Below are 22,006 nucleotides of genomic sequence, written 5' to 3'. Positions count from 1 at the left end.
TTCCGGTGTCCCCCGCCGTGATATTGCTGGAATATTGCTAAATGTGGTGTAAAACTAAACTCACTCACTCACCCTGGCGGTCAAGGTGCTGACGTACCTTCAATCAAAGGTTTCTGACGGGTCCAAGGGGCGTTACTCTGCGAATTACGGCGCGTTAGACCATTGGTTACCCATGCCTCACGTCACAATAAAACAATCCACATTTATAACCTAAGGCGTGTATGGCATGAAATTATAACACAAATATGCGTCACAAATTAGCCGTAAATGGTGCATGCGTAAATTACGTATTCCATATTAAACGTATGTGTCTTTACTTCAGTAATATGTTTGGTTACGCTGCCAACACGTCGATGTTTGGCGGTGACGTCGACCCCAGAGTCCTCAACGTGGCGCCAAAGTGCACGGGTGATGAAAGTGACGTGACTGACTGTCCAGGGTTCGCGTCCATCTGGTCAGACAGATCTGTGTGCAGCAAGGGACAGGCTGCCATCATCTGCATCTGTAAGTTTATATCTATCGCCATGTTGCGTTTCTCAGTTTCCTCGTTTCTCAGTGTCTTCTGAAAACCGGGAAGATCCGGGTTAGAACTGGTCTTCAGCAACCCATGCTTGTCGTAAGAGGCGACTAAAGGGTGGTCAGGCTCGCTGACTTGTTTGACATATGTCATCGTATCCCAATTGCGTAGATCGATGCTCATGCTGTTTATCACTGGATTGTCTGGTCCAGACTGGATTATTCACAGACCGTCGACATATAGCTGGAATATTGCCGAGTGCGGCGTAAAACAATAAACAAGCAAACGAACAGTTTCTTCTGACTGAATTTTATTTCATTCAATCAAATGAAAGTATTACTAATTGTGTTTTGTCCTATTGTCATTAGCATGCAGGCCATTATAAACACGTTATAATATTCCCTGATACTCTAAATCTGATCTCAGCGAGATCAGCGAGCCTGACCACTGGCGTCTGTCGTTGATCTTCACTGACGTCTGACGTTGATCTTCACTGGCGTCTGGCTTTTATCTTCACGTGTGTCTGTTGTTGATCTGCACGTGTGTCTGTTGTTGATCTTCACGTGTGTCTGTTGTTGATCTTCACGCGTGTCTGTTGTTGATCTGCACGTGTATCTGTGTTGATCTTCACGTGTGTCTGTTGTTCATCTTCGCGTGTGTCTGTTGTTGATCTGCACGTGTGTCTGTTGTTGATCTTCACGTGTGTCTGTTGTTCAGCTGCACGTGTATCTGTGTTGATCTTCACGTGTGTCTGTTGTTGATCTTCACGGGTGTCTGTTGTTCATCTGCACGTGTATCTGTGTTGATCTTCACGTGTGTCTGTTGTTCATCTTCGCGTGTGTCTGTTGTTGATCTGCACGTGTGTCTGTTGTTGATCTTCACGTGTGTCTGTTGTTCATCTGCACGTGTGTCTGTTGTTGATCTTCACGTGTGTCTGTTGTTCATCTGCACGTGTATCTGTGTTGATCTTCACGTGTGTCTGTTGTTGATCTTCACGTGTGTCTGTTGTTGATCTTCACGGGTGTCTGTTGTTCATCTGCACGTGTGTCTGTTGTTGATCGTCACGGGTGTTTGTTGTTGATCTTCAGCTGATTTAGGCATCATCTTCACGCAACCCCGACATCGTCCGGTGACGGCAGGACGACCGGAGGTGTATTACTACGGGTCTTGGGGGACTATATGTAACAAGGGAATCACACAGAGGGAGATCACTATGTTGTGTACCTTCAACCAGTACTGGTGAGTGGCTGGGATCTCTACTGATGTTACAAGGTGTCAACGGCCGATTATTCATGTCTCTGACGACATTTTTGTCTATCTAGACTATATTCGGTAAATAAGTCCAGCAATTCTGTGAGAATTTTATTTCATTCTATTTTATATTATGTTATGTTATGTAATGTTTTCAACGTTGTCAGGCCACCCACACCCAGTTGAACTCGTCAGCACTCGCAGGAATCCATATTGGAAATAATTCGTGCACATTATCAACACAATAAAGGGTTAACAATTATGTTCTTGCGATGTTTCAGTATTTGGCACTGTCAAATCAATTTCTAAACATATGTTGACCATCAATTATGCGCATTGTATGCTTGTTTCAGTTGTAATCACGTCAGTCTCTTGTGATTGTGTGTATAGGGCCCGTAAGTAGGTCACGGCACTTCGCGAGACCTTAGTACTTCCGGTGACAAACAATGTTTGATACCTTTCCGAATGTTCGCATCGTTTGCCAGTCGACAGTATTGAATCGATATTCCTTGCAGGAATAACACATTTCCGATCTAACCATCCCCAAATTAGCCAACTATTACGACTGTCAACAGCTGTGACAGCCAAGTATGGGTGTACACTTGGTCCGGTCTAGTAAAGTCATAATTGGCGGTCGCGCAATTTGGAACCAGAACTGGTTCTTGAACATACGCTGGTCACCGGAAACCTGGTACCGGAAGTAAGCTGGGCCCCGTCTCGCATATCGTATGTTTGCGCGGGCAAAGGGAGCCGGGAACCAGCTTAATACCGGAAGTAGCACCTCGCAAGACTATGTTCTGTGCGTCTGTGTACGCTCATGTGTCAATCATTAAAACCAATTCTTTGATAACATCTAATCATTTCATGCTGATAAAACATATTTCTGTGCGCAAGGACATCGTTTGGTAAAATGGTTTCCGCAAGCCAGTTCGGGAACAGCAACCATCCAACCAAAATACAGAACCTCCAGTGTGTCGGCAACGAGCCGTCCATTGACTACTGCACGTGGGAGAATAGCACGTGCAGCCATAACCTGGATGTCGGGATCTCGTGTGAAAAGAGGCACATTGGTACACTACTGCTCATAAATAACTTCCTTTTGTTCACGATAATTGCGATATGATAACAACGGTTTCTGAGGGAGGTTCTGATGAAGAAGGTAGAAAGCAGAGTGTGTATGATATTTTGTCCAATGTAACAGATGAATGGAACTCCAATTCCAAATACATTTATACATGGTGTGTTCAAGTGAACATATTGGGGAAGACGTCCACGGTGAATATAGGGTAAGTGTTATCCAAGTGAAAGGCGTAAAAAGGGGAATACAGGCTAAATGGTATCTGTATGGAGGTGAGGTGAGGTGAAATTGGTTTTAACGTCGTGCTTGAGAATATTTCGCTCATATGACGACGTGCATGCGTGTGTATGTGTATGTGTGGCTGCTTGTACTAGCCCAGACTTAAGCTGGTTTTATAGTGCTTGCCCACTGAGATACCATGCCGCATTGAAGCATGAATACCCCACTCAGACACATTATACTGACTCCGAGCCAACCAGTCCTTGTTGTACCCATTAATGCCGAGCGCCAGGCAGGGACCAACAAGTACCATATTTTAACGTCTTTTGGTATGACGCGGTCGGGGATCGAACCCGCGACCTTCCGCTTTCCGGGCGGACGCTCTAACCACTACACCACGGAGGCGGTCGTATCTGTATGGAAGGCGTCCACGGTGAATATAGGGATAAGTGTTATCAAATGGAAGGCATAAAAAGGGGAACGTAGGCTAAATGTTATTTGTATGGAAGGCGTCCACGGTGAATATAAGGTAAGTGTTATCTGTATGGAAGGCGTCTAAGGGGAATATAGGGTTAATGTTATCCAAATGAAAGGCGTCCACAAAGACTAAAGGGCAAGTGTCCAACGGGATTCGAAACCGCGTCCTCCGTGTGAAGAGCGAAATGTTCAAATGTTCACCTCTGTCCGACCGCAGTGAGATTAACACATATGTGTATTAAAGTTCAAAGGGGGAAGATGAAATATAGCATATGCTGATAAACTATATGTGTATAAGGCAATGAGAGTGCAAGGGACATATTTAAGATTATGTATAAGATAATGTGCGAAACACAAGGGGAAGATACAGAAAACGCTAACCACGGGACGATGGGGAAAGATACGAGATGAGTATTTCTAGGATAATATAGGGAAGATGTGCAGGGTATGATATCATGGATGTTATCAGTAAAGGGTAATAAGGTCAACAGTTTGACATACCGGTGTGTTTCAGACGGTCATGACATCACCCTGACGGGGGGACCTCAGCCCTGGAAGGGCCGATTCGAGGTGCATCTGTCCAACAGAAACATCACAGCATCTGTCTGTAGTGGAGATATGTGGTTCTCCCCAACAGACGCTGTCCTCGTTTGTCGGAGTATGGGATTCAGGTAGATGGACCTTGTTTGTTTGTTTGTTTATTGTTTAACGCAGCAATATTACGCCGGTCTGTAAATAATCGAGTCTGGTCCAGACAATCCAGTGATTAACATCATGACAATTGATTGCGCAAATGGGATGCGATGACATGTCTTCAAATGTCAGCGAGTCTGACCGATCTTACGACAAGCATGGGTTGAAGAAGATCAACTCCGACCAATATCTTCACGATTCGTTCGACAGTTGATGGTTGCTCAAGAAACAGTTTACTTACATTTTCCAATCCATCCTTACTGTAAAGTTTGCACACATGCAAATAACTTTGGGAATCGCTTAATACGGCTGGCCGCCGTGCCCAATTGGAAAGATCTATTCAGGATATTTTACCTTAGATCTTGTTTTGCTATTTAGTTTATTGTTTAATGCACCAGGGCGGAAGACCCGGTTCGATTCCCCACATGGGTAAAACGTGTGAAGCACATTCCTGGTGTCCCCGCCGTGATATTGCTGGAATATTGCTAAAAGCGACGTAAAGCCAAACTCACTCACTCGTTGATGAAAACACGGCAATACAAATGCTGCAAGACGACATCATGAACATATTTGAGATACGATGACACCCAACCGACGAATACACAGATCCTGACCATCCGATCCACTTGGTCGCCTCACTCGGCTAGCTTAGGTTACTGAGGATCAGTTCAGTTGAGTCACGTGGGAGACCTAATGTCTGAATAAAATAATGTTCAGCATTGCTTCTGAAATAGACACGGTCGGTGCGGTAGCCTAGTGGTTGAAGCGTCCGCTGGTCACGCCGAAGTCCCGAGTTCGATTCCCCACATGGGTACAAAATGTGTGAAGCCCATTTTTTGGTGTCCCCCGCCGTGATCTTGCGGGAATATTGTTTAAAACTCACTCAATCCGGTAAAGACCTTCCGTCTGGTTCGAGAAAGGGACATGTCGGCCACGGTGTCACGTGTTTTTATTATGGTCACCCTAACTCCAAATTGAAGAAAATATACTGAAACTACGCATCTACTCGTTCATAAACGTGTAATCCGATTAACGAGTAATTCATATATTCACCTCTCTGAATCTGGATTTTGATATCGTTAATAAATTACCATTTCGCCTCTAACTCTCCCATACTCAGAATTTTATTAAGCGCCGCGAGCAATCACTTGGTGTGCGCTATAGAAGATGACTTATTAATTTTTATTATTATATATACCGCAGCAAAGGGGGGAAATCCCTCCCACCAATGCCGGTGTCGCCTACAGCACCCAACATCATGCAACAGCTATACTGTGTTGGGTTCGAGTCTAACATCGGAGAGTGCAACGGCAGGTGGATCCGGGACAGCAACGATTGCCCCACCTTTCCACCACTAGTGGGGGCTGTGGACTGCACCCCGGGTAGGTCTGAAAAGGGGTGGGTGGGGCTGCTAGTCCAGCAAAACGTTGGCCTGTGCTAACGCCGTTGCTTCTGGATAGTGGGAATACAAGCGGTGGGGTAGCCTAGTGGTTAAAGCGTTCGCTCGTCACGATGACGATCCGCAAGAATGAATAGGTCAAGATTTTACGTCACATCTGCAATATTTCAGCCTTACAAACAAGTACTAAATACATGATAAATGCAGACTTGAATAATAAAAACCTGTCAATTTAGTACAGTATAAAACACAAGAAGATCACAGATATGAATATAAAACTAGTTTGTAAATCTAAAACTTTCTTACTATTAATACAATAAGACATACAAACAGGCAATAGATCGCCAGCATCTGAAGGTAGATCACCATACTAGGGACCATGGGGACTTACAGTGCTTTTGCTTCCTGCATGGACCCTTGCTGGATTTACATCATCCCTTCAGTCGTTGGCGATCGTCAAGGATAAATCTTGTAAACATGAGCTAGAGCTGTTATATAAACAAACGCAAGTGTGTGTATATGAATCTCTCACCGTTCAGGGTTCTATCCTTATTAACAACTTCAAATTAATCAACACAATTCTGTTAGACATGTTCTTTGTAATGTCAAACTGACTATGCATAATTTTCACGATACTAACTATCACATAATTTCAAGTACTCGGATTATTTCATCAAATCACTTCAGTCCTGTAAGTTGGCCGCATTTGTGCACATTCATCGGCTGTTATCATATCATAGTCACTTCAGGAAATTAGTTCCAATTTGGATTCGTAACAGTTCTAGCTGAGGTCCAAACATTGGACTGAGTTACCCGCGTACCTGTGCTATACTGAATGTCCAGTAGATCTGTGTTGACAAGACTCCCAAAACGATCTTAGTTCTAAGGCGATCCACAAACATTCAAAGTAAGTTTAAACCTACCACATTTTTAATAGTAGTATGTTGTTATTTGAAGTAATGGTTAAATCTCGGTACAATTGCCAATTGAGGGGAGATATATATCCAGCTAGGATCCATGCACGAAGCAAAGTATTGTAAGTCCCATGGTCCCTGGTGTGGCGATCTCCAGCCCGGTTTTATCTTGTATTGTTCTAAATAGAGTTCTAATTTTAAAGTTAAGCTTGCTAGTTTTAATTCTATCTGGGATACTCTAGTTGTTTTACTATCCTTTGGTGACGGAATTTATAATGAAACATTATTTCTTATCACTGTCTAACTTGTTTTAGTGACGATTTGGCTGAAATACTGATGTGACTAGATATCTCAACTCGCTCACTCTTAGACGAGCATACGATTAGACGATCAAAAAGAATGTAGCCTCGCCAAGAAAATGATGCAAATGCAGTTATTTTCATGTGTTATTGTTCTACATATTATCTGTTAACCTCCAGCAAATGGGTTTTGCTATGTTCCAGTCTCACGATCCCCATTTTGCATGACCTTTTATCTTGGTACCCTAAAAAAACGCAATATCTGCAATAAATGCATCACACGTTAGGAAACAAAATATGCAAGAAATATGTGTGTTTGAGATAGATAGAATTCCGCTAGAATCAAACTTAGACATTAAAGGGCATAAAAATACAAACTGAACCTTCCACCGCTTGTACTGATGTGTTGTGACGACTAATATCTCGTTAACCACATTACCCACGTATGCGAAATTTTGGGTAGGGCTTTGCTAATGATTCTTTAAAATAAAATGTAAGCTTTTCAAACATTGGACATCGAAAATATAGTTAGACTACGTACGTTTTGAACGACTACCACACTTTAACACAGACATGCGCAGTGGCCGCGCTACGGTCACTCAGTGGAACGGTTCCTCCTCAAATTCTCTATCGCAATACTCATTAGATAAAAGCGGAACCATGCAATTCAAGAACACCAGAAACATTATTTGTTACAAAACCTTAATGCATTCTGCTTCTCTTTAACAGATGGTTTGGAGGTAAAAGTCACAGCCGGAAAGTTGCCCTTTGAAGGAACAGTCGAAATTCTGTCAAACGGACACTGGTCAACGGTGGACAGTACGTCTGTGAACGAGAACGAGGCTAAGGCAATTTGTTCTACTATGGGCTTTCAGTGAGTGGTGATTTAGTTACAGCCACATTTACACCTAATCTGAATATCCACCACATCCTATATCATTTAAATTATCAATCCGATGGAGAGAATTTCTTATACTATTATCATGCACACTATGTGTGTGGGTCAAGGTCACTTCCGGAAAGTTTCCATTTGAAAGAGCAGTTCAAATTCTCTCTCTCACACACATAGGTCAAGGTCACTTCCGGAAAGTTTCCATTTGAAAGAACGGTTCAAATTCTCTCATACATTGGTCAAGGTCGATTCCGGAAATTTGTCACTCAAATTCTTTCTTTACTTGAGATACAGCCAGACAAAGTCGTTTTGAAGCTTTCCTTCCGCAAACAGGAAATGACGTATTTTCTGGAACATCCACGTCAAATTATACAAGATGAATTTAAAAGAAAGAAATCTTTCCAAACCATCACAACTTAGAAACAATAGCTCACAACCCGAACGAATACATATTTCTTTCATTATTGAACGTGACGTATATCATGCCTTTATGTCACAACTAATTTTCTTACCAATCACAGGTTTCACGTGCAATACATGTAAATCATGCACATGTTTGTTGATGGGTTTGTTGATTGTTTAACGCTGCACTCAGCAATTGTCAATTTAGCGCTCTGTAAATAATCGAGTCTGGACCAGATAATTTAGTGATCAACAACATGACCAACGATCTACGCAATAGGATACGATGACATGTGTGAACCAAGTAAGCGAGCCTGACCACCCGATCCTGTTAGTCCCCTCTTACGACAAGCATGGGTTGCTGAAGACCAATTCTAACCGGGATCTTCACGGGTACCATGCACATATGCAGCATTGGATTCCATATTACGAACAAACAATGAGTTTCGGGTGATTTCGCACAGGGACACAACTCCACGAATATTTCCGGCGGATCACTTCCGTTTTCCGGGGCATCTTCCGATTGTATCCCTACACTGCCCGAGCTACGCTATCCACATAGGCCAATGTGACATCAAAGGTGCCGCAAATCCCAACGCAAAGCATGCTGGGATACATTGCTTTGGTGAGTTGGACACATGAAGTGTTGATATATGCCATCAAATAAATTATCCATCTCACAAATAATTATATGAGACAACTAACAGATGATCTTGGAGCTGGTGGCTGAGTTGATGTTGAGAATTCGGATTCATTCTACACTTTCATTCATTCTCATGTCTTGAAAATTAAATTAGGGACCGTTAATAATTTATGGCTAGGGAGTGATGGTGATTTTTATGGAGAAAGCATGTACAATGTGAGTGACCCCCTTAAAATTTATGTACAAAGTTAGTGAACCCCCTGCATGTCATGCACAAAATCAAAACCCTCCCCTTCCAATTTTTTCTTAGCTTAATTTTTAAATATTTTAATGTTCCAAACTGCTGCTCCCCAGTGCATGTGTACAAAATTGATGACCCCCCTATCTCCCAAAACAAAATCCTTCAAGTCGCCATCACCCACAATGCAATCTCACAGCTACGTCCATCAGGAACCAAACTTAAAACCGTTTGTTAACCATGCTCTTCAAGAACTGCACCTGTGATTCTGTAGACTGTGGTCTCCAGTACTACGGCCACGACACCGGCGTCATCACGTCAGACAACTACCCCGCGGCGGTGACCGGCGACGTGGATTGTCTGTACCACATCAGAACTACGGGTCAGCAGCAGAAATACAGGTTTTATTTCACTGACCTGCACCTCGGGAACCATGGCCATGTGACGGTGAGTAGTGAGTGAGTGAGTATGGTTTTACGCCGCTGATAACAATATTCCAGCAATATCATGGGGACACCAGAAATGGGCTTCAAATATTGCGCCAATGTGAGAAATCGAACCCGGGTCGTCGGCGTGTCGAGCGAACACTTTAACCACCAGGCTACCCCATGATAAGTAATCAAGTCAACAGCTGTGTTAAACATCATGGGTGTGCAATGTATTTCAAACAAAGGTCCGGGTTAGAATTGATCTTCAGCAAACCATGCTTGTCGTAAGAGGCGACTAACGGGATCGGGTGGTCAGGCTCGCTGACTTGATTGAAAGATCATCGTATCCCAATCATCGATGTCCATGCTGTTCATCACCGGATTGTCTGGTCCAGACTCGATTATTTACAGACGGCACCGTATAGCTGGAATATTGCAAAATAACTCAAACAAAAACTTATATTAGTGATTGTTTTGTTGTGGTTGTAAGAGAAAATCCAGTTGAAAATAATTTTCCAGTTCCATAAATCATTCAATATACCTGTAATGCCTGTCAAAGATCCGCGTGGATCCAATGGACCCTCCACTGTCGTCCATCTCGGGCAACCAAGGACCCTCTGACGTCATCTTCACCAAGGATCTCTACATCAGATTCAAGGCCTTGAAAGGCGCCAAGTTCCAGTTCAAATGGGAAAGTATGTATACAAATCACAGACAAAAGATCAGATGCTAGCCTTATGGTTGGTGCGTTCGCTCGACACATGAAAACCTGGGTTCGATCTGACCGAGTACCGTACAGATGTACACATTAGTAGCTAGGTTCTAGTACATCAGTTGTTAATAACATGTGGAACGATGAGTCAATATCTCATATACAACTTATATGAACCATGAAGATCCGGGTTAGAACTGATCTTCAGTAACCCATGCTTGTCGTAGGAGGCGACTAACGGGATCGGGTGGTCAGGCTCGCTGACTAGGTTGACACATGTCATCGCATCCCAACTGCGTAGATCGATGCTCATGCTGTTGATCACTAGATTGTCTGGTCCAGACTCTATTATTTACTGGCCGCCGCCATATAGGTGCTATATTTGCTGAATGCGGCGTAAAACTAAACTCACTCACTTATATCTTATGTATAGTGTGTCATCGGACGATAACCGCGTGGGTCAGTGCTCTTGCTACCAACCACTGTTTCGTCTGATCAAGCATGGGTTAATGGTATAGGGGTATTAAAATATACAGTTAAAATTGTAATTTGAAAGGCGTGTTATTTTCTTTGTTTATCGCTGGTGGTGGTGTTGTTGTTTAAATATGTTTGTAGTAGTAGTAATAGTAGTAGTAGAAGCAGCAGCAATAGTGGTAGTATCAGTAGGCGTGGTGGTGGTGGAATTGGGTTTAACGTCGTGCTTGAGAATATTTCGCTCATATGACGACGTGCATGCGTGTGTATGTGTATGTGCGGCTGCTTGTACTAGCCCAGACTTAAGCTGGTTTTATAGTGCTAGCCCACTGAGATACCATACAGCAGCGAAGCATGAATACCCCACTCAGACACATTATACTGACTCCGAGCCGACCAGTCCTTGTTGTACCCAACATGCCGAGCGCCAGGCATGGACCAACAAGTACCATATTTTAACGTCTTTTGGTATGACGCGGTCGGGGATCGAACCCGCGACCTTCCGCTCTCCGGGCGGACGCTCTAACCACTACACCACGGAGGCGGTTGCAACAGTGGTAGTAGTAGTAGCAGCAGAAGTAGCAATAGCAGAAGTGAGTGAGTGAGTTTAGTTTTACGCCGCACTCAGCAATATGCCAGCTATATGGCGGCTGTCCGTATATAATCAAGTCTGGACAAGACAATCCAGTGATCAACAGCATGAGCATCGATCAGCGCAATTAGGAACCGATCCCGTTAGTCGCCTCTTACGACAAGCATGGGAAAGTGAAGGCACATTCTAACCCGCACCTTCACGGGTTAGTAGTAGCAGTAGTAGCAGTAGCAACAGTGGTAGTAGTAGTAGCAGTAGCAACAGTGGTAGTACTAGTAGTAGTAGCAGTAGCAACAGTGGTAGTAGTAGTAGTAGCAGTAGCAACAGTGGTAGCAGTAGTAGTATTAGCAGTAGCAACAGTGGTAGTAGTAGTAGTAGTAGCAGTAGCAACAGTGGTAGTAGTAGCAGTAGTAGTAGCAACAGTGGTAGTAGTAGCAGTAGTAGCAGTGGTAGTATTAGTTGTAGTAGTAGCAGTAGCAACAGTGGTAGTAGTAGTAGTAGCAGTAGCAACAGTGGTAGTAGTAGCAGTAGCAACAGTGGTAGCAGTAGTAGCAGTAGTAGCAACAGTGGTAGTAGTAGTAGCAGTAGCAACAGTGGTAGTAGTAGTAGCAGCAGTAGTAGCAGTAGCAACAGTGGTAGTAGTAGTAGTAGTAGTAGTAGCAGCAGTAGCAACATGGGTAGTAGTTGTAGTAGCAGTAGCAACAGTGGTAGCAGTGGTAGTAGTAGTAGCAGTAGTAGTAGCAGTAGCAACAGTGGCAGGAGTAGTAGTAGCAGTAGTAGTAGTAGTAGCAGCAGTAGCAACAGTGGCAGGAGCAGTAGTAGTAGCAGTAGTAGCAGCAGTAGCAACAGTGGTAGCAGGAGTAGCAACAGTGGTAGTAGTAGTAGCAGTAGCAACAGTGGTAGTAGTAGTAGTAGCAACAGTGGCAGTAGTAGTAGCAGTAGCAACAGTGGCAGTAGTAGTAGTAGCAGTAGTAGTAGCAGCAACAGTGGAAGTGGTAGCAGTAGTAGTAGCAGTAGCAACAGTGGTAGTAGTAGTAGTAGTAGCAGGAGTAGCAACAGTGGTAGTAGTAGTAGCAGTAGCAACAGTGGTAGTAGTAGTAGTAGCAACAGTGGCAGTAGTAGTAGCAGTAGCAGCAGTGGCAGTAGTAGCAGTAGTAGTAGTAGTAGTAGCAGCAGTAGTAGTAGCAGCAACAGTAGTTGTAATAGTAGTAGTAGTATTGATTATACTAGTAGTTTAGTAATATTTATATTTATCATTGTTGATGTTGCTGATATTGATGTTGTTCATGTTGTTATTAGCCTATACGGGTGGCCGTAAGGAACTAGAACAAACAGTCTCCGTACAGTGCACCCCGGATGCCATCACAGCTTCTGTGGACCTTCCAAAACTCAAGGCAGCGTTTGTCAATACCGACCCCTCACACCTGTATCTCGGTGACGTCACGTGTACAGGTGTAACCCATGGCAACATGTGGTCAGCTACAGCAAATCACGGCTCCTGCAAAACGCAAAGACAGGCCAGTATTCAGCTGGATAACCACAGCCACACAAGAACAGCTTTTTGAGCAATGATTAGTTGCTAATTGATAACGTTGACAATATTTATGTCGTTGTAAATATGGCGCTACATACGGGTTAACAATGTTCTCCATAGCAATGAACATCCGGGTGAACTGGTCTGCAGCAACCCATGTTTGTGGCACTTAAAGGTGCGTTCTCACGGTGCGACTTGTATTAACAACTTGTAGCATACGACATGTCGTAAGATCGTGTGTACATTTTAAGTCGCATACAACTCGTATCTCACGAGATTCTCGTACTCGTATCTCGCAACATGGATTCGTCGAGTGAAGAAAAGACTCTAGCGTTAATGTCAGTCTACATATCGCAGTCACTGAAAAAGATCACATCTGTTCCGCGACCATAGTCCGTTAAGAATAGGTGGCAAGCTGCACATTACATATACATTCCTGTGGCAAGTAAAAACCTATTAAGATTTAACTAAGTCACTGGTGTAGCTTCTTTAGACTATATATATTCTTCTTCTCATAAAGTTTGTAGATCGCCCGTCTAAGTACTCCCTTGTCAAAGTTGTCAAGGATGGTTTTACGTCCCGGTTTTGCTCTTGAGACGGTCCCTGTCTTATCTGATTTGTTTACAATATTGTAAACTTGTTGGTAAGACATACCAACAGCTCTACAAGTTCTGTAATAAACCCTTTCTAAACTAATGAAAGGTTTACCTCTGTCTTTTTCACGCACAAAAAACTTATAAACCTATGCAACAATCGACTGCAAATAGTTGGCCATAGTGGACGCTGTGATAAAGATGTGCACGCATGACGGGAAACTTATTTATCAAGACTTAACATTTATATTAATATTTCTTCAATAAAGAAACGATAATAAATTAAAGTAACAGAAACATTCAACATTTATTTGTTTAAGAAAAACGTTAATTCATATTTTTTCACCACCTGTATTATTAGCATTAATGTAAAGACTATTTCAGATTTCTGTTGTTGAACTCTGAAAAAATCGTGAGTTGTTGTTTTGGTACCAAATTCTCTCCTGTAAACTGCCCTTTAAATGCATGGGGATGTTAAATCGATTGAAATAATAATTAGGTACACTATAGGCGAGTTGATATATTGACAACATAGTACATTTATCACCTTTATAAAGATATTAAGGCTGAAAAGCATTTTTCTAGCATTTCCGACAGTACTTTAGACTATTTTTTCTCTCTGCGCTTTTGCTCAGACAGTCAAGTTCAGTAAAATGTCTACGAGAGGGGTACGAGTCTTCTTTCAGGTTACGGAAAGGGACGAGTAGTTACGAATGTCAAAGATGGACACGGATCTAAGCGATTTGATTGAACGAGAGCTTGCGACTTGTAGTAGGAGTTAGGTCAAATCCTATGTCTTACAACTCGGCTGCGACTTGTAGGCAATTTCAAACCATTACGATTTGGGTATTCTGACAGTTATGCTACACTTGTTTTTACAAGTCGCACCATGAGAACGCACCTTTAAATGCAACTAAAGGGTGGTCCAGTTTAAGTAAACTTAGGCTCAGTATTATTCGTTACAATGCTATACTGAGTCTAAAATCCTTGTGGAAGGTCGCGTCAGGTAACCTTTTGGACTGACCAATCAGAACACAGCTTACCAAATCGCGAAAGCCGACATTCACACATACCTTTTGATCTTTTACCTCGAAAAAGTTTTGTACCCGAACGATTCCAAATGCTATTTTCCGCACAATCGCTTCCGAGTGATGCACATGGAGCACGCGACAACAGTGAGTAAACAGTCGCTGAAAATGGCGTTTTGTCAGTATTCAAGGATGTCAGCTTGCGGAAATATGAGCTAATGATAACCATGTCAACAGAAACCCAAAAGCGTATATTCTGCAGGTCATATATCTGTGTTTTATGCGGGTTTTCACTTGTTGTGAGATCAGTGTTGGCCACCGGGGAAAAGAAAATCCATTTTGTAAGTCCCGCCGAACCCTAAATAGTAGTCGCTGGCTGATTGGTTAAATCCGTTCGTTCGTCTCGCGTTTGATTGGGACGGTCATAGGTCGCAGAAGGTTACCTGACGCGACCTTCCACAAGGTTTTGTTAGACTCAGAATAGCAGTGTAACGATTAATACTGAGCCTAGTTTACTTAGACTGAGGGTGGCCGGACACACATACTGGGATGATGCTTGTCATCGTTGGTCTCATGCGTATATCGATGTTCATGATGTCATGATGTCATTGCTTGATTGATGCTTTACGCCGCATTCAGCTATGTGTATAAAAATAGTCCATCATGAGCATCGATCAACTCAGCTGCGATAAGATGACATGTGTCAGCCAAGTCAGGGAGTCTGTGCACCCTATCCCGTTAGTCGCCTCTTACGACAAGCTTGGAGTACTGAAGATCACTTCTAACCCGGATCTTCCAGCTTCAGGTGTAGGGATCGAGCCCACCTGTGACCGGGTGTAAAAAACCTTGGAGTCAACTTTGTGTGCAGACTCTTTCAGTGTTGTCACACCCCCTAGTGTACAGTACAAAACCCTGTGCACTTAAAAGAACCTACGAATCCGTTGGTATATGACCAGGTGGTGGCCACATGAATACGTGCAAACACCTAGTTGCGGGTACAGCAACGTGCAGTAAACTTGGACAAAGTACTGTGACCCAGCTGTGAATGGGTACCTCATAAGGATGGGAAAGACACACTAACTCGGTGTGCCTATAGTGGCTGCAGGAGTTGTATGATCCCCAGGGAGTTGAGATTGATAATACGACGTGCCGTTGAGATTGACATCCAGTGATCAAGGAAAAAACAAAGCGCCTTTGAGCAGCTGAGCTGGATATCGGCGCTATACAAATGTTAGCATGTATGTATTTTGCCGTATGATACGACTATATTGTACGAGCGCTTCCAGCAGTGTTTATTTAGCACCTCCTTACAGAGGGTGTATGAGTTTTGAGAGACTCAGGATTACGCCTCCATGAACGACATCATCTGTTACTAGGTAGATGGCGACTTCATCGTCTACAAGACATCCGTCGTGTACAGCCTCCCCGGCACAAACCCCGGCGCCTACATCACAGAGTGGAGCGTAGCCGTCGACTGTGCATTCAAGCGAAATACCACGGTCAAGTCTTAGATTTGTAAATTATTTTGAAGAGCTGGTACATGATTTGTTTAGATTGTACTGCTTGACGATTTGGCGAAAATGGGAGTGAAAGTGAATTATTGCACTTTTATATAAAAGTGTGTGCGCACGTGCGTGCGTCCGCCATTGGGTGCATGCTCGTTCTATTTTGGAATAATGCTGAGTGTTACATGCTAGGCCTTCCCGTGAAGATCAGGGTTAAAATTGATCTTCAGTAATCCAAGCTTGTCGTAAGAGGCGACTAGGGATCGGGTGGTCAGGCTCGCTGACTTGGTTGACAAATGTTGGGAATCGAACCCGGGCTTTAAACTTACTTTGAATGTTTGTGGATCTCCTTAGAACTAATATTGCTTTGTGGGTCTTGGCAACACAGATTTACAGAACATTCAGTATTGCACAGGTAAGCCTTTACTTTCGCGGGTAACTCAGTCCAGTGTTCAGACCTCAGCCAGAACTGTTAAGAAGCCATATTGGAACTAATTTCCTGAAGTGACTATCATATGATAATACCCGATGAATATGCGAAAATACGACAAACTAATGACTGAAGTGTTTTGATAAAATATTCCATAGTACTTAAAGCGGTTATTCGGGATCGGGTGGTCAGGCTCGCCGACTTGGTTGATACATGTCATCGGTTCCCAATAGCGCAGATCGATGTTCATGCTGTTGATGACTGGATCGTGTGATCGAGACTCGATTACCTACAGATCGGCACCATATAGCTGGAATATTGCTGAGTGCGGCGTTAAACAACAATCAATCAATGAACGTGGGAGCCCGCTAAAAATTGAGAACAAACTGACACCAGTTCATATTGAGGTTTCATGAAATCTTGACTACAATCTGGTTTTAATGAGACTAAACAAAACAAACTGGACTGTTTGTAGATAGCTGTACACTTCAGTATTGAAACCTTAAACCAGTACATATAATTTAAACTCTTTGTCTATTTCAAGGCTCAAACAAACAACTCCATCATTAACGAGAGTAACAACGTTGGTGTGAACACCACGTCCCACTACTCCGCCGTCGTGAGGATCTTCAGCGACCGAGGCCTTCACAACGAGGTCAAAGGTCAGCCAATCAGAGTCAAACTTGGGAGTGATTTGTACGCGGAAGTGGAATTTAGCGCCAACTTCCGGGCCAGCTTGAAACTCCAGGGCTGTTCTCTTAAGGATAACCCAACAAACCCGACTGGATATGACCTGATTCAAAACGGGTAGGTAAACCACGATATAATGTAATTACAATATATGTGATATGCATTTCTAATTTTGTTTATCGTTTAATGTCACACTCGGCAACATTCACACTATATGGCGGCGATCTGTGTATATACTCCTAGGCCAAATGTAGAGATAACATCATATCAGGTAATATGATACACCAGGCCTTATCACCCATACTGCATATCCGGATCATATTGATCACCAGTGCTTGTCACCGTCCATTAAACCATGCGGTTAATACTCACGCAGTTGGTCTATGAACATGTGGACACTGTTTCAACAGCGGGGTAATCCTTGTTTGTTTTCAGCAACCTGATACATTCTGTGCCTAGTTCCACATTGGCAAGAATCTCTGGAGGGTGGGAGTTGTCATACTAATTACTGGATAACGCTTTTACTGCTGCTGAGAGATCCTAAAAGATAGGGACTTTTCTAACATTTGGCCTAGGACTATATATGTGGACAAGGCAGGCCAGTGATTAAAATCATGAGCATCGTCATACGATATTGGGAACCGATGACGTATCAACCAAATCGGCGAGTCTGACCTCCTGACGCCGTTAGTCGCCTCTTACAGCAAGCATTGGTTACTGAAGACCATTTCTCAACCGGATATCCACGGGTGCATTCTAATTTCGTTCTCTACTGATTAGAAATATATAGTAGTAGCAAAACACAGGGGCCTGTTGTGAACACAAGTTTGCTCAGTCGTTTAGGATAATGGGATTAGGTATTTGCTGTGGAGAGGTACGTCTCTCAGGCGTGTCAGAATCTAGGTCGTGGGTTTGAATCCCAGTTTGACCTGTTAATAATTTTAGGTTTGTCGGCAACATACGTCTCACATCTGCATCACTAATAGGGCCCGTAAGTAGGTCACGACACTTCGCGAGATCTTGCGTTGTTTAGTACTTCCGGTGACAAAAAATGGTCTCAGGGTTGTCAGTTGACAGTAAGGAACCGATACTCCTTGCAGAAATAAAAAAAAAAAATTATCCTACTGTCCCCAGATTAGCCAACTGTTACGACTGTCAACAGCTGTGACGGCAAAGCCTTGTACCGGAAGCTTGGTTGACATTGTTTGTACACTTGGTGCGGTGCGCCAGTAAAGTCATATTTGGCGGTCGCGTATGTTCAAGAGCCAGTTCTGGTTCCAAATTTATACAAACATATATATTCATTACATTATTATTTTAAAACAGAAAATGTCATAGCACCAAGTTCAAAAGCAAGAGGTTTTCAAGAAGGTCAATATCACTGTAGACCATTGGTTTGGACAATCATCTTGAATCACATAGTTGTTAGCGTTTGTTTCTAGCCGGAAATGGGGCGGTTTTTAAAGCGTTGGCTCGTCACGCCGAAGACCCGGGTTCGAATTGGGCAAATGTGAAATTTCTGGTGTCCCCGCCGTGATGTTGCGTACACGCATCAGTCTTGTTGACATGTACGAAAATCGTACACCAATCATCTTTCAAGAGCGATTACTGTGCCATAAGGAAGTACAAGTGATGATGCACTCTCAAAACATTCATTATTATCACCCGATATATCTCCCAAATTTTTCAGTCGTAAATTAGAAATGAAGTTCCCTACTTTTTTATTAGTATAGTACTGTTCACACTGAGGTTGACTCAAATCCACATACTCACTCATGTCCAAGCCATAAACACAGATATGGAGAAGGTGATTTTCTCCAGGAGATATTTGACTGTAATTACAAAATATTGACTTTCAGTTGCCCTGTTGACAGCGACACCAGCGTCGTTGCCGAGACATCTTCTGCCACGGTGTTCCACTTCAAGGCCACGGAGTTTGTAGCAGGGGTCACTTCCGTTTACCTGACCTGTGACGTCACATACTGTTTACCTGATGACAATAGTCAGGCCTGTAATCATCAGTGCAGCACGACCCCACATGGACGTAGACAGGAGGCCGATTATTCCCGAAATTCTGTCAGAATTGCACAGAAATTTGATATGTTTCTGTAAAATTGCTTCCCTAAGCACAAAACCTATAGTCTTCATCGTAATAGTCTCTCCTAAACGTGTCAAATCACAAAAAAATCTGTACTCCCGAAGTTCTGTCAGAATTTCAAAGAAATGTTATGTTTCTATTAATCTGTTTCGCCATAACACCAAAGAAACCTAGTTTTCATCATAATAGCCTCTACTAATCTTCTGTATAACGTCCCAGTCAGCAAGTGTTTTTGTCTGTTGTTGCTGCACGCGGCAATATTCAAGTTGTATCAGCCAGTCTAAGTAAACTTATGCTCAGTATTATTCGTTACACTGCTATAATGAGTCTAACAAAACCTAGTAGATGGTCGCGTCAGCTAACCTTTGAGTGACCTATGACCCTCCAATCAAACGCGAGACGGCCGAACGGATTTAACCAATCAGACAACGACTACTTGTTAGGGTTCGGCGGGACTTACAAAACAGTTTTTGGATTTTCTCTTCCCAGGTCGCTGACACTGATCTATCAATAATGAAAATCCGCATAAAACACAGATATTTGACCTGCAGTATATATGCTTATGGGTTTCTAATGTCATGGTTACTATTTGCTTACATTTTCGCAAGATTACATCCTTGAATAGTGGCAAAAACGCTATTTTCAGCGACTGTTTACTCATTGCGTGTATCACTCGGAAGCGATCGTGCGGGAAATAGCATTCGGAATCGTTCGAGGTTTTGAGGTAAAGGTTCAAACGGTATGTGCAAATGTTAACTTTCGCGATTTGGTAAGCTGTGTTCGGATTGGTCAGTCCAAAAGGCTAGCTGACGCGACCTTCTACTAGGTTATGTTAGACTCAGTATAGCAGTGTAACGAATAATACTGAGCCTAAGTTTACTCAGACTGTTGTATCAGCGGTCTGCAAATAGTCTAGTCTGGACCAGACAAGTCATCATCTCAGCAACTGGGGTTTGATAGCATGCATCAAACATGTCTGCGAGACTGTCCAAACCCCGTTCTCTCTTCGTTGTAAAAAATATATGTTTACAGTATCGTAGCTTCAAATAAAAAGATAAGAATGTTTTTGTTTGAATTTTTTATCCACCGTCGATGTTCAGGATGCAAATGGTGTTTAACACATTTTAATGCCGCTTCTTTCGACAAAGACATTTAACGTCTCATAATAACATAGGACCTATCCCCATTGACCTCTTTACGAGGGGGACACAATAAAAAAAAAAACCCCGGTATAATTGGTATTTCATGTTTTTAAAGGTTTCTTGATATCAAAGAGATAGAAACAATTAGCGCCATCGAACGAGGCTTACTGATGACCAGCCACTGTGTGTCTAACGTTCTGAGGTCTTGTGAGTGTTTTTTACACCGCTTTAAACAATCTTCCAGCATCTTCACGGTGGTGGACACCACGAACAGACTGCACACTTTGTACCCATGTTGGGAATCCAACCCGTGTCCATGGCGTGATTGACGTGACTTAGGTGGCATGTCATGGTATCCCAAATGCCGAGATCGATGCTCATGATGTCAGTCACTGGACAATCTGGTCCAGACTAAAATTTACAGTGAGTGAGTGAGTGAGTTTAGGTTTACGCCGCTCGAACCCCCCACCCCTTCTGATCCGCCACTGCTGAAGAAAGAGGCTATATTTACGCTAGTGAGTCTAAACTTTTGATGGGAAGTATATTTGTTTTTATAGCTGCTTAAGGCAACACAAGCACATGTAATAGCTGTTGAGGGCTTAATTAGTGTTGAAGAAGATATAACGTTACTTTAGAAGTTGATGGGAAAATATTTGGCTGTGTGACACCAAAAGACCGACGTCTCTTCTGGCCGTCCAGCAACACTCGGCCGGCAGGTATCCGGATGTCCGCAACCCTTTACAACTCAGTGATTCCAGCAACTCATGTTGTGCTTATTGTTTAACGTGACACTCAGTAGTACTCGAGAAATATGATGGAGGTCTGTAAATAATATGGTAAAGCATCTGCTCCTCATGGCGAAGACCTGGGTTCGATTCCCACATGGGTACAATGAGTGAAGCCCATTTCTGGTGTCACCCCGCCGTGATATTGCTGGAATATTGTTAAGAGCGGCGTAAACCTAAACTCACTCACTCACTGTAAATTTTAGTCTGGACCAGATTGTCCAGTGCTTGACATCACTGACACCATCATTTGATGCATGATCCTCGTGCAATTCATCTGCATAACGTTTTGAACTTTTACCTCGAAAATGTTTTGTACCCGAACGATAACCTTGCGGGTTTTCACTTGTGAGATCAGTGTTGGCGACCGTGGAAAATTCATCTGCATAACGTTTGCAGTTGGTTCCCCAAAGTTAGAGGAGGAATCAATCTTTGATGTAACCTCATGTATATATACATAACATATAGGGGTGTTGTATGTGGGTCTAAACTTTTGACCGGAAGTATATAAAGTGATAAGCTCAACCATTTCCTTTCAGAGTACAGGAATCTCAACAGACCAGCCCTTCAATTGTCGCTGGCTTCCTTCATAAAGCATCACGTTACACAGTACTAAATAACCAACATTCTACCCTGACTTCAGTAAGTTCTGGATTGTGATAGGTTAATAACGTCATTCGGAGGTATATAATCACGTTATATACCGGATTTTCCAACACGGTATGCATTTTTTTAAAATCTTAATAACGCGTTTTTATGTAGAATGGAGATAAACGTACTAGGTTTTAAATCAAATTTAGAGCTATTATAATTTCGATATATACCTCTGATTTTCCAACACAGTATGTTTATCTCCTAAATATGTCAGTTTTAATTACTCACAAAAAGCCTCTCACAAAACCATCGAATTACAGCTGCCAGTTGATTCAATTTGCACTGCCGGCTCTCCAAGTACTTCATACAGCACTGATTC

General features: G+C 42.8%; 1 protein-coding gene across 1 annotated transcript; it reads left to right on the top strand.

Annotated features, from left to right (window-relative positions):
* The first annotated feature begins 326 nt into the window (after positions 1-326).
* Positions 327-12,793, top strand: LOC124264999 (neurotrypsin-like). Its single transcript, XM_046699776.1, has 10 exons — positions 327-504; positions 1,606-1,756; positions 2,663-2,838; positions 4,057-4,213; positions 5,439-5,617; positions 7,577-7,721; positions 8,606-8,766; positions 9,297-9,469; positions 10,010-10,145; positions 12,528-12,793. Exons 1-10 carry the CDS (start codon positions 327-329, stop codon positions 12,791-12,793), a joined length of 1,722 nt encoding a protein of 573 aa, XP_046555732.1.
* Positions 12,794-22,006: the final 9,213 nt, after the last annotated feature.

The sequence above is a fragment of the Haliotis rubra genome, unplaced genomic scaffold (genome assembly GCF_003918875.1).
Source record: "Haliotis rubra isolate DU_JTF1 unplaced genomic scaffold, ASM391887v1 Scf955, whole genome shotgun sequence".
Taxonomy (NCBI): Eukaryota; Metazoa; Mollusca; class Gastropoda; order Lepetellida; family Haliotidae; genus Haliotis; species Haliotis rubra.
Note: the sequence above shows the minus strand (reverse complement) of the source record. Positions and strands in the feature narration are given on the sequence as shown.